Here is a 16,611-nt window from a genome sequence, read left to right as displayed (position 1 = left end):
GAAACAGTGATCAGCAGGAGGGACGAAGAGCCTAACTACCCTCATGGGGCTTACAGTGTACAGGGGCTGAGGCAGTGATATTTGTCAAATAACCACCCAAACACTTAATTAGAAATCGTGATAAGCCCGATGAAAGAAAAGTACATGAAACAGTTTTATTTGGGAAGGGGGTGGTTTAGGGAAGACTCGAAAGTGACAATGGAGCTATCAAGTTCAAGAAGGAGTTAGTGGGGGAGGCGGCTGCAGGAAGAAGTGCACGCCTGGAGGCAGGAAGAGCATGTGTCCCAGTAGTTCAGGGTGAGGGGCCCAGGCGGGTGAGAAAGGGCAATGGAGACGGAAGCAGAGGAGACCGTGCAGACACTGCAAGTGCCAGAAACCCCATCCACACTGGCTTCAGAGGGTGGAGGGGAGGTTCTTCTTGGCTTCCATAATAGAAATGTCCAGGGACCTACTGACTTCAGATTCAGCGCAAACTCATCTGGGCCCGGTCTGTATCCCTCCCTCTCTTTTCTCTCAGCACTTTCCTCAGGCGGTTCCCCTCCTGGCATCCCAACAGCTGCAGCATCAGCAGGAGAGAGCGAGCCTCTCCAGTCCCGGCGCAGGGATGGAGACCGGGTTTCGTGGGCTCCGATTGGCTCACTAGCCTATCTTTGGAGCGAATCAGCGAGCGGAGAGGGATGAACTTCTCTGACTGGCCAGATCCAGTCACATGCCAACATGTGACGCGTGGAATCTGCGCCAGCCACAGCAGAGGGGTGGGGGTTGTGACCGGAGTTAGATGCCAGCGCAGAAGGGACGTGAGCCCAGCCGAGGTACCGCTGAAGAGGAATCAATTTTGGTATGCAGATAATCACTGGGCTCATGGGCCTTGCTCTTTATAAAGAGGTGTGTCCCTGTAAAGTTGTCAGGCAAAGGAAATGTTTCAAACGACTCCATTTCACGAAGTCTCACCTAATTTATAATTCGTTAGTTGAGATGCTTGTATTCTTCGTTTCTAAAATAAGACGTTGGACTATAAAGACTCTAGCTAGCTCTGCAACCTCTGATGAATATTTCATGCCTCATTATTGTGAAAAATCCAAAGCAGAATTGGAGAGAAGATGTGGTATAGGGATTAGGTAAGTGAAGACTGATGCAAAGCCTCCTGGGTCGAAATTCTGTCCACTGCTTTGTCATTGGAAAAGTTATTTAACGTCGTCGTCTCAGTTCCACAACTATTAAAATGGAGAGGATAACAACACCTACCTTATGCTCTTGTGAGGATTAAATAAGTTACCGTTAATATATGTAAAGCACTTAAAAGAGGACCCATGTGTTTGCTATTATTATGTTATCCATACAATAAAGAGTAAACATTACCTAAGTTATAAAGAACTTAGGCAATGGATACCAAAGGCACCAATTCCTTTATAATAAAAGAAAAAAGGCAACAAGGAAAATAACGATACTAACTGATAATGCCTGGGCGCGATGGCTCACGCCTGTAACCCCAGCACTTTGGGAGGCCGAGGCGGGCGGATCACTTGAGGTCAGGAGTTTGAAAACAGCCTGGCCAACGTGGTGAAACCCTGTCTCTACTAAAAATACAAAAAATTAGCCGGGCGTGGTGGCGCACACCTGTAATCCCAGCTACTAGGGAGGCTGAGACAGGAGAATCACTTGAACCTGGGAGACGAAGTTTGCAGTGAGCTGAGATCACGCCACTGCACTCTAGCCTGGACAACAGAGCGAAACTCCGTCTCAAAACGAAAAACTAACAAACAAACAAAAAACTGATCATTTTTTTATACACCCAGAACTGTGCTAAAAGCACTGTCTTTTTTTTTTTTTTTGAGATGGAGTCTTGCTCTGTCACCCAGGCTGGAGTGCAGTGGCGCGATCTCGGCTCACTGCAACCTCTGCCTCCCGGGTTCAAGCGTTTCTCCTGCCTCAGCCTCCTGAGTAGCTGGGATTACAGGCGCGCACCACCACGCCCGGCTAATTTTTTTTTTTTTTTTTTTGTACTTTTAGTAGAGACGGGGGTTTCACCATGTTGGTCAGGCTGGTCTCGAACTCCTGACCTCGTGATCTGCCCGCCTCAGCCTCGCAAAGTGCTGGAATTACAGGCGTGAACCACCGCCCCTGGCCGTGTTGTCTCATTTAATCCTCACAACGGTCTTACGGAATGGGTGCTGCTATCTTTGTTTTTCAGATGAGGAAACAAGCTCAGAGAGGTGAAATGACTTGTCCAAGGTTACAGGCCAGTGGAGGCTTGAACCCATGTATTTGTAATTCCAAATGTAATACTCTGTCCACATTCATTCCTTGTAACCTGCCCGGACTGTCATAGTTGGTGTGGGGCTAGCAGCTCCGCAGGGACCAGAACAGGCGCATCCCCGCCCACCGCCCCGCCCATCGTGCCAGCCCGACTCCACCCCTGTGGCTACACCCACTGCCTCGCGCCTTCCCACTGGTGGGCCACGCCCACAGCCCCCAGCCAGGTGCCTCCGCTGTCCGGGCTCTAGTCCCGCCCCCTCCCCGCCCCGCCCACCGGACTCGCAGTCACCGCGGACGCCAATCTTGGGCATGGAGTCGCCATTTTGCTCCTAGAGACGCCGCCAGGAGACCCGGCGCTTTCTTCCTTCTGCAGCCGAGGCTGCGGCGGGGCCGGGGCTGGGGTCGGGGCCAGGTAGGCGGGCGGGAGCCAGTGGCGAGCGGCGGCGAGGGCTGGCTGACTCCGGCATTGCTGGGCGCAGGTGCAAGGGGCGGGGAGCCCGCGGCGCCGGCGGGCGGACGGGTCGGGGTCCCTGGGTGGTGGCTGCTTGGGGGCTCATGGGGGCGACCTCGCGCCCGCGGCCCTTCCATTTTTCCCTCCGTTCTTCCTCTCCCGCCAGGGGTCGGCGGGGGAGGGGGCCGGGCGTCTGGTGCCCGGGCTCTCTCCGCTCCTGAGGCGCCGCTGGGGAGTCGAACCCTGATGATGGGACCTGTGGTGAGCAGCTCTGAAAGCAAGCCCAGACCCAGCCATTCTCCGTCCCTAAGCTGACACGGAGCCCCTGATTTTAATTTACCTGGCCTTGCTAGTCACGCATATATCTCTCACCTCTTAAAGGATGATTTTATCCAACTCAGAACTCACCCCAGCAGAGATTGAGGGGGAACTGTGATGAAATTTTTAAGTATTCTGCTTGTTGATAATAATTTTTCTCTTATGTTAATGTTGGCTCCGTTTGGGTGTTTAGCTTTTGAAAGGGGTATGAAAATGCGGAATGGGGCTTTGGGGCTTGAGGAGGTGTGATCTCTAGTGTTTAAAAAATTTAATTGCACAAATAGAAATAATTCACCCACATTATTGAACCCCACTAAAGCATGTCCTTTTTGTCCTTATTCCTTTCCTGCTGCCCTGGTGTGTACTATTATTACTCAGTTGTGATTTGAGCTCGTTCCACTTAAAGTCATTCATAGGTATTTTGCGTCGTGTTGAATATTTATTGAATTTCTATTCTGTGTTTTACTTAATTACTTTCTTATGGAACCTTTACACAGGTCTGGTGTACTTGCTCTTTAAAAAGTCTTATGTTGACCATCGTCACTGAGCATATAGCTTTTTCCTTATTTCCTTGGGATAATTACCAGAAGTGGAAATACTGAATCAAACTTCTGTTTTCTTTCTTTGGCACTATTATATAAATTGTTTTCCAAACAAGACATGTTTACAATAGACATTTTTCAAAATCTGGGTATTTGTCCGATTTTGCTCTCTGTATGCAGAATTCAGCGGGGTGCCAAGTCGTTTTCTGTGTGGGTTGAGAGACAGGCTGTGCAGCCCACTGTTGCATACGACTAACTACTACAAATCATGCTGAGACCGAGCTATTTTTGCTGCTTAGAGGCTTTGCAGCCTTGAGTAAGTTTCTTCATCTGGAAACCTAGCTTTCCCTGTCTAAAATGGGTCTCATTCTAGTACTTGCTTCACTGGGTTGTCATAAGCATTGTGAACACTCAGATGTTAGGCATGAGTTAACATTCCGTTGGAGAGAGAAGCAGAGCCTGGGATCATAGAGGAGTGGAAGAGTAATTCGGTTTAGAATTTGCCCTTCAAATTCTCATCAATATTGATATTAAAAACAGATTTCCTCAGAGTGAGGCACATCACTAATAAACATACATAATAAGTTTTTTTATTTTTATTTTTTATGCAGAGTCTTGCTCTGTCTTCCAGGCTGGAATGCACTGGCGTGATCTCAGCTCACTGCAACTTCTGCCTCCCGGGTTCAAGCGATCCTCCTGCCTCAGCCTCCTGAGTAGCTGGGATTACAGGCACATGCCACCACGCCCGGCTAATTTTTTGCACTTTTAGTAGAGACAGGGTGTCACCATGTTTGTCAGGTTGGTCTCAAACTCCTGACCCCTCATGATCTGCCTGCCTTGGCTTCCCAAAGTGCTGTGATTACAAGTGTGAGCCACAATGCCCGGCCAATAAACATAAGTTTTTATACTTTTTTATTTTTTGAGACAGAGTCTTGCTCTGTTGCCCAGGCTGGAGTGCAGTGGCACGATCTCCGCTCACTGCAACCTCTGCCTCCCAAGTTCAAGCGATTCTCCTGCCTCAGCTGCCCGAGTAGCTGGGGTTACAGGTGCATGCCACCATACCCGGCTCATTTTTGTATTTTTTAGTAGGGGTTTCGCCACGTTGACCAGGCTGGTCTCGAACTCCTGACCTCAGGTGATCCGTCCACCTTGGCCTCCCAAAGTGCTGGGATTACAGGCGTGAGTCACTGTGCCTGGCCGGTTTTTATACTTTATGATGCCTTTTAGTTCATCTTTCAATTTCATTTGTTAATCATTGTGACTCATTGAGGTCAGGCATTATTCAGCAATCATTTGTTTAGCCTCTACCGGTAGTGTGGCAGCTGCACAGGGTATACAGCAGAGAATATAATGGTAAAAAATAATCTCTGCTGCCTGGACCTTAAATTCTGATGGGGAAAGCTTTTTACCAAGGTTATATCTCTTGTCTGGAAGGTAAAGGCTGAGGCCCAGCAAGGACAAGTGATGTCCACATGGCCTAGTAGCTGGAAGGCAAACCCAACTCTTCACACTCCTACTTCAGCCATCTTTAAGTAGAAGGTATTTTACACAGTAGATGCTTTAGCGGAAAGACAACACACTTCAATGTGAGTCTTTCTCATCTGAAATGTGGGTGAGTGGTTTTGAAATGACTGCTAGTCTGTCCAAAGGAAATGATCTCCCAGTGTGGTTTCTTCATTCATGAGACTTGACAGATTCTCAAATCTTATTCAAAAGAGGAGTATGATTTGCTCTTCAAAAGGTGCTAAGATTCTCTGAAAATGGTGTGTTTTCATACATGTTATAAATCTCACACATTCTAGAGTAAATTTAGAATAAACATAAAGCAGTTATAGCTCGTGGGGAAAATAAGGGAGTGTTCTCATTTCACACTAAAACCTTGTGCTAACAAGCCTCCTGCCAGCCCCATCTCGGTGATTATCATGTTTTTGAAGATAGTCTTTATAACTCTTTTCTTGAAGCTTGGTAAAGAACACAGCCTTAGTTACCAACAGGAGAAAGGAGAACTAAAACTACAAACAGGCATTTTGGCCGGGCGCAGTGGCTCACACCTGTAATCCCAGCATTTTAGGAGGCTGAGGCGGGTGGATTACCTGAGCTTGGGAGTTTGAGACCAGCCTGACCAACATGGAGAAACCCTGTCTCTACTAAAAATACAAAATTAGACGGGCATGGTGGCGCATGCCTGTAATCCCAGCTACTCAGGAGGCTGAGGCAGGAGAATCGCTTGAACCGGGGAGGCGGAGGTCGTAGTGAGCCAAAATTGCACCATTGCACTCCAGCCTGGGCAACAAGAGTGAAACTCCATCTTAAAAAAAAAAAAAAAAAAAAAAGAAAAGAAAAAAAGAAAAAGAAACAGCCCTTATGTTTGAATAACTCGTGAAATGAATAGTCACAAAACATGACTATGTTGATAGTCATTTCCAAGTGGATGCTCCCCAGTCCACTCCACCATGTCATTTTGAGGGTGGTCTTAGGTTAGGATTCTAATATAGAAGCCTATATTGGAAGCCTAGAACGTTAGAGACCACATGCAGGGTGTTGCAGGCCATTTTAAACCATGAGAGATAAGGAAAGACTTCAGGAAATATCCTGGAAAAAATATACAAAGGCAGGAGAGCTGTCTTGAAATAGTTTGGAGGCTGTCCTGTGGAAAAGGAATTTGATGTTTCCCATAAATCTCTAAGGAGAGGACAAGAACCAGTGGGCAGAAGCTGCAGGAAGAGGAATCTCAGCATGTTCGTTGTTTGTTTGTTTTGAGACGGTCTTGCTCTGTCACCCAGGCTGGTGTGCAGTAGTGCAGTCTCCACTCACTGCAGCCTCTGCCTCCCAGGTTCAAGCGATTTACTTGCCTCAGCCTCCTGAGTAGCTGGGACTACAGGCGTGTGCCACCAGGCCTAGCTAATTTTTGCATTTTTAGTAGAAATGAGGTTTCACCACGTTGGCCAGACTGGTGTTGAACTTCTGACCTCAGGTAATCCTCCTGCCTCGCTCTCCCAATTTGCTGGGATTATAGGCGTGAGCCACTGCGCCTGGCCACAGCATGTTCTAAGGAAGAATTTGGAATGATAGGCCCTCAGCGGATGTGGGCATCAGACGCTGGAGCTGTTCAAGCTTCTGTTGAGTGGTTCTTTGGCAGGATTCCTACAGATGGGCTTTGAACAAAAGATTTAGGAGGGATGGGCTGAACTACCTCTAAGATCTCTTCCTACCTCTAAAATACTTTCATTCTAAGTGTTCCGACTCCTATCAGGAATCTTACTGTACTTTAAGGAGCTTCTTATTTGAAGGTTAAGGGGTGTAAAAAGAAATGCCCCTCCCCCCATGGCTATTACTGTACTTATATGGTAGATAATCAAGGTATTAGAAGTCAGTTCATAAGTAGCATGTCCGATATGCAGGGCACTGTGTTAAGTGCCTTGCAGAAATTTTACAGTCACCTGTGGGGTCAGTTTTCACAGTTGTATGGATGGCAGAACTGAGGCTAAGAGATTTTGAGTATTAGATAACTTATGCAAGTCCTCACTGTGAGTTTAGGGGAAGTATTTCAAGATGCAAACATGAGTTTGACTCTAAATCCTGTATTTACAACTACAGGAAAATTAGTTTGTTTTTGTTTCTTTTCCTGGACCTGTAACACCCTATTATTTATTTATTTATTTTATTTATTTATTTATTTTTTGAGACGGAGTCTCGCTCTGTCTCCCAGGCTGGAGTGCAGTGGCATGATCTCAGCTCACTGCACACTTCGCCTCCCAGGTTCACACCATTTTCCTGCCTCAGCCTCCCGAGTAGCTGGGACTACAGGCGCCCACCACCATGCCCACCTAATGTTTTGTATTTTTAGTAGAGACGGGGTTTCGCTGTGTTAGCCAGGATGGTCTCGATCTCCTGACCTCGTGATCCGCCCGCCTCGGCCTCCCAAAGTGCTGGGATTACAGGCATGAGCCACTGCACCCAGCAATTTTTTATTTATTTATTTATTTATTTATTTATTGAGACAAGGTCGCACTCCCATCGTCCAGGCAGAAGTGCAGTGAAGTGGTGCAGTCATGGCTCATTTCAGCCCTGACCACCTGGGCTCAAGTGATCCTCCCACCTCATTTTTTGATTTTTTTGTGGAGACTAGGTCTCACTGTGTAGCTGAGGCTGGTCTCAAACTCTTGGGTTCACAAAGTGCTGGGATTAGCGGTGTGAGTTGCTGTGCCTGGCCATACCTTTTGTTCTTAAACACACATGTTTATTGGTTGAGAGATGGCTTTAGAAGTATTTAAGATCCCTTCCAGAATGTTGATGATTAAACGTATTCTTTCTTTTCTTTTTTTCGTTCTTTCTTTCTTTCTTTTCTTTCTTTCTTTCTTTTTCTTTCTTTCTTTCTTTTTCTTTCTTTCCTTTCTTTCCTTCGTTTCTTTTCTTTTCTTTCTTTTCTTTTATTTATTTGAAACGGAGTCTTGCTCTGTTGCCCAGGCTGGAGTGCAGTGGCGCAATCTTGGCTCACTGCAAGCTCTGCCTCCTGGGTTCACACCATTCTCCTGCCTCAGCCTCCCGATTAGCTGGGACTACAGGCACCCGCCATCACACCCGGCTAATTTTTTGTATTTTTTAGTAGAGACGGGGTTTCACCGTGTTAGCCAGGATGGTCCTGATCTCCTGACCTCGTGATCCACCCGCCTCGGCCTCCCAAAGTGCTGGGATTACAGGCATGAGCCACTGCGCCCAGCCAATTTCTTTCATTTATACCAGCCACTCTGCTAGTAGCCTTTGCAGATGCTACGTTGTCCTGTAAAAGGCCTTAGCAAACTTTTTCTGTAAAGGACTAGATAATAAATATTTCAGGCCTTGTGGGGCATACTTGGTGCTATTGTTGTTATCTAGAGACAATTTGTAAACAAATGAGTGTGGCTATGTTACTGCCTGTATTACAGAAATAGGCTTTCAAGGGACCTGATTTGGCCTGTAGGCTGTAATTTGCTGATCTCTGCCCCAAAGCCACTTCCATGGTATAGATGCCACTGTTCACCCTGGTCACTTTGGGGCTTTGGTTAGTTGTGTATACATTTCTGTTTATAAGTCATAGGCAAATTTAAGGTAAATTGCATTGTAGTCTGCCATATTTCCCATTGCAGATTCCTGGGTTGTGCCAGCTGGAATGCCTCTGCAGGAAGTGCTAGTGGGACTGTGCAAAATAGGTCTCTATTATAATATCTTCTTGTGTTTTTTTTGTTGTTGTTGTTGTTTGTTTGTTTTGGATACTGGGTCTCAGTCTGTCCCCCAGGCTGGAGTGCAGTAGTGTGAACATAGTTGTCTGCAGCTTTGTCCTCCAGGGCTCAAGTCATACTCCCACTTCAGCCTCCCAAGTAGGTGAGATAATAGGCATGCACTACCATGCTTGGCTAATTTTAAAATTTTTTGTAGAGGTGGTAATGTCTCACTACATTACCCAGGCTGGTCGCAAACTCTTGGGCTCAAGCGATCCTCTGGCCTTGGCCTCCCAAAGTGCTGGGGATACAGGCATGAGCCACTATGCCTGGCCAAGTCTGTATCTTCTAACCCAGTTTGCCAAAATGGACTGATTAGTGAAAAAGCAAATTATAGATACAGTTGCCCAATTACATCTTTTTGTGTTTGAAACATTTTATATACACACACACACACACACACACACACACACACACGCCACACGTAGATATGTATTTTTTTTAATTAATTAATTTTTTTTTGGGAGACAGAGTCTCACTCTGTCACCCAGGCTGGAATGCAGTGGCGTTATCTCAGCTCACTGCAATCTCTGCCTCCCAGGTTCAAGCAATTCTCCTGCTTCAGCCTCCCAAGTAGCTGGGACTACAGGTGCGCCACCACATCTGGCTAATTTTTTGTATTTTTAGTGGAGACAGGGTTTCCCCATGTTGGCCAGGCTGGTCTCGAACCCCTAACCTCAGGTGATCCACCCACCTCGGCCTCCCAAAGTGCTGGGATTACAGGCGTAAGCCACTGCGCCTGGCCTTTTTTTTTTTTTTTTTTTTAATTTTTTAGATGGAGTTTTGCTCTCATCACCCAGGTTGGAGTGCAATGGCGCAATCTCAGCTCACTGCAACTTCTGCCTCCTAGGTTTAGGCGATTCTCCTTCCTCAGCCTCATGAGTAGCTGGGATTACAGACAGGTACCACCATGCCTGACTTATTTTTATTTTTATTGTATTTTTAGTAGAGATGGGGTTTCACCATATTGGTCAGGCTGGTCTCGAACTCCTGGCCTCAAGTGATCTGCCCGCCTCAGCCTCCCAAAGTGCTAGGATTACAGGCGTGAGCCACTGCGCCCAGCCGTATATAATTTTTATGGAGGTCACATGTATAAATGCATAGAAAAGGTCTGATGTTGTCCCTACCAAACTGATAAGAACCCTCACTTCTGGGGAGGACCTGGGATCGAGGCTGGTGACTTTATCCTTAACTATCATGTTTCAGGTTTGGTTTTTTTTTTTTTTTGAGACGGAGTCTCGCACTCTGTCCCCAGGCTGGAGTGCAGTGGTGCAATCTCGGCTCACTGCAACCTCTGCCTCCTGAGTTCAAGCAATTCTCAAGCCTCAGCCCCTAGAGCAGCTGGGACTATAGGCACCCGCCACCATGCCAGCTCATTTTTGTATTTTTAGTAGAGACGGATTTCACCCTTTTGACCAGGCTGGTCTTGAACTCCTGACCTTGTGATCTGCCTGCCTTGGCCTCCCAAAGTGCTGGGATTACAGGTGTGAGCCACTGCGCCCAGCCATGTTTCAGGTTTTTATAGGGAGGATGAGTTTGTGTTTTACTTGTATAATTAAAATTTGAGAATAATGAAAAAGATTAGCTTAGTTTCAGCTCATTGATGATCTCCACCAGCCTTCCCAGAGGTCCCAGGTGAACATACAACTGTGGAAATGCAGTGGGCTTGCTGAGAAAGGGCCCCTCTGCCCACAGCCTGCTGGATTGTTGCTGTTCCTCCCATCTAGCACCTCCATTACGTGATGAGGACACTCAGCACTGATGACGACTTTTTTTTTCTTTTTTTTTTTTTTTTTTGAGATGGAGTCTTGCTGTGTCGCCAGGCTGGAAGTGCAGTGGCACGATCTCAGCTCACTGCAACCTCTGCCTCCCACGTTCACGTCATTCTCCTACCTCAGCCTCCCGAGTAGCTGGGACTACAGGCACGTGCCACCACGCCCAGCTATTTTTTGTATTTTTAGTAGAGATAGGGTTTCACCATGTTGGCCAGGATGGTCTCGATCTCTTGATCTCGTGATCCACCTGCCTTGGCTTCCCAAAGTGCTGGGATTACAGGCGTGAGTCACCACACCCGGCCAGCACTGATGACTTCTAAGCCAGGGACCTTTTTATTTTTGGCCCACTGCCTGTCATTTGGGTGGTCACTTAAGTGTCCTTCAAGGTGATTATCTAGTCAGCCCGTGTTCCACTTGAGGAAAATGAAGATGAGAGGTCAGTTTTAGACATGACACAGGGCAGCTGAAAGGCCGGGAAAGGTTTTATGGTAAACAAGGATTACAGGAAAAGCTGGGTGTAGATGGGTCATTTATTCTTTGTTTAAGGATTGATCAGTCCCTGTTCTTGCTAATGGCTCTGCCATTTTTCTGTGTGTTAATCCAGGAGGAATTTTGTTGTCAGAGAATAAAAGGAGGTTGTCCATAATTGACTTTAAGCAGCAATCAGTAAAACATTGAGCTCTTCAGCTCCGCCTTTCCTGTAAGTTTATCATTTCTTCTTAGTGGTTGTGAACATCATGTGATAATGTATTTCCATAAATTTAGGACCCTGAAATCCAAGTGAACTTTCTGTTTGTCCATATATATCTAATATTTTAACAATACTATTAGGATGGAAACTAATTTCCTTCAGCTGAAGTCATTTCCTTTAAAAAAAATCCATTCAGGTATATTTCATATCATATGGCAGTTTTTAATAAGTATTGTATCCTTCTAGGCTCTGAAAATTGGAAAACCAAGAAGGTTTTGATGTTTTGTGTGACGCCACCTGAATTAGAAACCAAGATGAACATAACCAAAGGTGGTCTGGTGTTGTTTTCAGCAAACTCGAATTCATCATGTATGGAGCTCTCAAAGAAAATTGCAGAGTGAGTTATAATTGTGCTATTAAAATCTATAGTCATTATGTGATGCTTTAAATTTGATAATCTGATTAGCAGTTATTGTTAAACTTGAAAGCAGATATTTTATAATTATGTGTGTATCTTTTTTTCATCATGCAAGATGTTCATGTAATATGTCTCATCTGTATATATTAAGGGCTATTCTTTTTGTAAACTATCCCATCTTCCTACATATTCTTTCAGCAGACATTTATTGAGTGCCTTATAAGTGCCAGGGATTGTATTAGGTGCTATATATATATATATATATATATAAAATTATTTGAGTACAAATCACACTGGGGCTGGGTGCGGTGGCTCATGCCTGTAATCCCAGCACTTTGGGAGGCCAAGGCGGGTGTATCACGAGGTCAGGAGATTGAGACCATCCTAGTTAACACAGTGAAACCCTGCGTCTACTAAAAATACAAAAAATTAGCTGGGCGTGGTGGCAGGCGCCTGTAGTCCCAGCTACTTGGGAGGCTGAGGCAGGAGAATAGCTTGAACGCAGGAGGGTTGCAGTGAGCTGAGATTGCACCACTGCACTCCAGCCTGGGCAACAGAGTGAGAACTCTGTCTCAAAAAAAAAAAAAAAAAAAATTAACATGTATATTATATGAAATAACTTATAGCTTATAGTTGAGTATAATTTTAGATATTTATTAAACAAATATTGTACCCCTACTACTGTGCACTAGACCTTGATCTAGATGTTGGGGATTATCAGTGAATCAAGATCCATCGTTTTTATGAAATTTGCATTTTAGTATGGGAGCCAAACAGAAATCAAGTCAGAAAAACAAACAAGGTAATTTCAGATGATGATCAATGCTATGAAGAAAACTGTGAAAGTAATGATGGGGCAGGTTGTTCTGCTTTAGCATGTGTGCTGAAGTGCCTTTAAACTGAGGGGATGGTATGTGAGTTGAGAAACCTGAATGAGCCACCAAGTGAAGGTCTGGAGGCGGAGCCCACCAAGCAGAGGGAACAGCAGATTCCAAGGCTCTGCAGCATGCAGGAGGAGTTCTTGGTGTGTCTTAGGAACATGGGCTGGAGTACAGAGTGTCCAAAGAAGATGGCTGGTGAGGCAGGCAGAGCGGCACTGCATAGTCCTTCCTGGGGAGACATGGGGTTGGGGTGAGGGGCTAGGTAATGGATTGACGTAACAATTTTATGTTGACTTTAAATTTTATAAGAAGAATAACTTTATTTTATTTTACTCATCGATTTACCAGTCTCCTTAAATAGTAAAGATACTGGGTTTCTTCTATTACTTTTTCAGCTTTTTCCCCCTTTCTCTTTTCTAGGCGGCTGGGGGTGGAGATGGGCAAAGTGCAGGTTTACCAGGAACCTAACAGAGGTGAGCTATCTTGGGCATGTGGAACATTGACCTTTTTGTGAAATGTGGCATATTGGCTTAGTCCTTCATCCTTTACTATTGAAACGATTTGATTCAGTTGTACATTTCCATTAGCAAGAAGTCAGGCAGGCAAGGTAGAACAGAGTGGTTTTTTAGCTCTCACTAATACCAGCTAGATATGTACCCTGGTGCAAGTCATTTCTGGGGCTTGAACTCCAGTTCTGAGACTTCATTCAGTAAAAGCTGCAGACATATTTGAACCAGCTGGTCAACTGAATGAACATGAGTTCAACTGTTGCTTAAATTTATGTCACCTTAGGCAGGATGAGTAAATCCTGTGTGACCGCAGTTTTAGTTAGTCTTTATCTGCACCTAAGCTGCCTTGGGTTAGATTTCATAAAATATCGTTAAGAAATACTTTTTGCTAATTGATATATGTCATTACATAATTCTCCCAAGTTGTAAAAAAAAGTGTTATTTAATCTTTGTTGGGCCAGGTGTGGTGGCTCATGCGTCTAATCCCAGCACTTTGGGAGGCTGAGGCAGGCAGATTCCTTGAGCTCAAGAGTTGAGACCAGCCTGGGCAACACGGCAAAACCCTGTCTCTACTAAAAATACAAAAATTAGCCGGGAGTGGTGGTTTGCACTTGTAGTCCCAGCTACTAGGGAGGCTGAGGTGGAAGGATCGCTTGAGCTCAGGAGGTGGAGGCTGCAGTGAGGCGTGATCATACCATTGCACTCCAGCCTGGGTGACAGAGTGAGACCCTGTCTCAAAAATAAATAAATAAATAAATAGAAAGAGATCTTTGTAATTTCTTTAGCAATGGTGGATATTTGAAATTATTTTAGGCCAGGCGTGGTGGCTCATGCCTGTAATCCCAGCACTTTGGGAGGCCGAGGCGGGTGGATCACCTGAGGTCAGGAGTGTGTAGACCAGCCTGGCCAACATGGTGAAACCCCGTCTCTACTAAAAATATAAAAATTAGCCGGGTGTGGTGGCAGGCGCCTATAATCCCAGCTCCTCGGAAGGCTGAGGCAGGAGAATCACTTGAACCCAGGAGGGGTGGAGGGTTTGCCAGTGAGGAGCCGGGAGATTTGGTGGCCCATTTGCCACCTCCAAGCCCTGGGGGGGGAAACAAGGAGCGAGAACTTTTGTCTCCAGGGAAAAAAAAAAAGGAAAGGAAAAAGAAAGAAAGAAAGGCGGAAAAAGTATAATTTAAATTTCTGCAAGGGAGAAGTTTGGTTAGAAGATTCCTTCCCCCCTAGAGGGAAAAGTAAAAATTGAAGGAATTGGAAGATTTCTTTGTGTTCTGTAGTCTAGGAGGGAAGGTGAAAGGGAGAAGCAGTGGCGTAAGACTCCAGGAGGCTGGTCCACTCTCCAGGTTTCTGAATAAAGGGAGGGAAAATACTTGGTGTTTATTGGGAAGGAAGGAAAGAATATTTGTGGATTTCTTACTGTTACCAGATACTGAAAAACTGAGTTCAGGAGTTCAGGGATTGATGTTAGGTACGAGGTCCAGTTTGAATCCAGATCTCCCTAACTCTAAAGCTCATTTTCTTTTTTTTTCTTTTTTTTTTTTTTTTGAGACAGGGTCTTTCTGTGTCACTCAGGCTGGAGTGTAGTGGCATGATCAGGGCTCACTGTAGCCTCTGCCTCCTGGGCTCATGTGCTCCTCCCACCTTAGCCTCCCCAGTAGCTGGTACTACTGGTGGGCACCATGCTGCCAGGCTTTTTTTTTTTTTTTTTTTTTTTTTAAATATGGAGTCTTGCTCTGTCACCCAGGCTGGAGTGCAGTGGGGCAATCTCGGCTCACTGCCACCTCCACCTCCCAGGTTTGAGTGATTCTCGTGCCTCAGCCTCCCAAAGTGCTGGGATTACAGGTGTGAGCCACACACACACCCAGCCATAATTTTTTTTGTTTTGTTTTGTTTTTTGATACGGGGCTTTGCCATGTTGCCCAGGCTGGTAAAGCTCATTTTCTTAACATCATACCACATTCTTTTGTAAACTTGTATTCTGTTTTTTCCAACATTTTTTTTCTACTTTTCCTCACAATCTGTTCCCATTTTGCTACTTTTTTTTTTTTTTTTTTTTGAGACAGAGTCTTGCTCCATTGCCCAGGCTGGAGTGCAGTGGCACAATCTTGGCTCACTGCAACATCCGCCTCTCACGTTCAAGCGATTCTCTGCCTCAGCCTCCCAAATAGGTGGGCTTACAGGTGTGTGCCACCACGCCTGGCTAATTTTTTATGTTGTTGGTGGAGACGGGCTTTCACCATGTTGGCCAGGTTGATCTCAAACTTCTGACCTCAAGTGATCCATCCACCTCACCCTCCCAAACTATTTTCCTACATTTTTAATGAAAATGTTCAAGCATATAAAAAAGTTGAAAGAATAGTACAGTGAACTACCACCTAGCTTGAACAGTTAACATTTTGCCATATGAATATGTATGCGGCGAACCATTTGAAATTAAGTTGCAGGCTGGGTGCGGTGGCTGACACCTATAATCCCAGCACATTGGGATGCTGAGGTGGGTGGATCTCTTGAGCCCAGGAGGTCAAGACTGCAGTGAGCCATATTTGCACCACTGTACCCCAGCCTAGGCAACAGGGTGAGATGTGTCCCAAAAAAAGAAAAAAAATGTAAGTTGCAGACACTTAATCCTTGAATACTTGACCATGCATCCTCTAGGAATAATTACTTTCACCTAAATAAATATGATACCATTATCACATTTAAAGAAATTAACTACGGGCAGGTCATGGCAGCTCACACCTGTAATCCCAGCACTTTGTGGGGGTCAAGGTGGGTGGATCACTTGAGACCAGAAGTTGGAGACCAACCTGGGCAACATGGCAAAACCCCATCTTTACCAAAGATAAAGAAATTAGTCAGGGTTGGTGGCGTGCACTTGTAATCCTAGCTACTTGGGAGGCTAAGGCAGGAAGATCACTTGAGTCCAGGAGGTGGAGGTTGCAGTGAGCTGGGATCATGCCACTGCACTCCAGCCCGCCGGGCAACAGAGCAAGACCTTGTCTTAAAAAAAAAAAAAAAAGGAAAAGAAAATTAACTTAACAATTAAGGACAATTCTTTTTTTTTCTGTGGCCTCAAGTGATCTGCCCGCCTTGGCCTCCCAAAGTGCTGGGATTACAGGTGTGAGACACCGCACCTGGCCCAACAACGATTCTTTAATCATCTGATATATGGCCTATATTCACATTTCCCTAGTTGTCCTAAAGGGTCTTTTATTTTTTATTTTTTATTTTTTTGAGATGGAATCTGGCTTTGTCACCCAGGCTGGAGTGCAGTGGTGCAATCCTGGCTTACTGCAACCTCTGCCTCCCAGGTTCAAGCAGTTCTCCTGCCTCAGCCTCCTGAGTAGCTGGGATTATAGGTGTGCGCCACCAAGCCCAGCTAATGTTTGTATTTTTAGTACAGACGAGGTTTCACCGTGTTGGCCAGGCTAGCCTTAAACACCTAACCTCAGATTATCCGCCTGCCTGGGCCTCCGAAAGTGCTGGGATTACAGGTGTGAGCCACCGTG

At 45.6% G+C, this 16,611-nt stretch overlaps 1 protein-coding gene across 15 annotated transcripts in view; it reads left to right on the top strand.

Annotated features, from left to right (window-relative positions):
- The first annotated feature begins 707 nt into the window (after positions 1-707).
- Positions 708-16,611, top strand: part of PRPSAP2 (phosphoribosyl pyrophosphate synthetase associated protein 2) — a 73,451-nt gene continuing 57,547 nt past the window's right edge. The window contains exons 1-5 of one of the 15 annotated variants that reach the window (XM_030827345.1): positions 824-838; positions 8,694-8,928; positions 11,205-11,300; positions 11,538-11,688; positions 13,011-13,063. In XM_030827345.1, coding sequence (XP_030683205.1) covers positions 11,570-11,688; positions 13,011-13,063 — 172 coding nt within the window. In that variant the 5' untranslated portion in view covers positions 824-838; positions 8,694-8,928; positions 11,205-11,300; positions 11,538-11,569. Of the gene's footprint in view, positions 839-2,191; positions 2,262-2,474; positions 2,736-2,814; positions 3,442-3,461; positions 3,884-8,693; positions 8,929-11,204; positions 11,301-11,537; positions 11,689-13,010; positions 13,064-16,611 lie in introns of those variants that run through there. The other 14 variants (XM_030827351.1, XM_030827350.1, XM_030827344.1 and 11 more) reach the window with 14 other exon arrangements.

The sequence above is a fragment of the Nomascus leucogenys genome, chromosome 14, assembly GCF_006542625.1.
Source record: "Nomascus leucogenys isolate Asia chromosome 14, Asia_NLE_v1, whole genome shotgun sequence".
Classification (NCBI taxonomy): domain Eukaryota; kingdom Metazoa; phylum Chordata; class Mammalia; order Primates; family Hylobatidae; genus Nomascus; species Nomascus leucogenys.
This window is presented reverse-complemented; position numbering and strand designations above follow the sequence as displayed.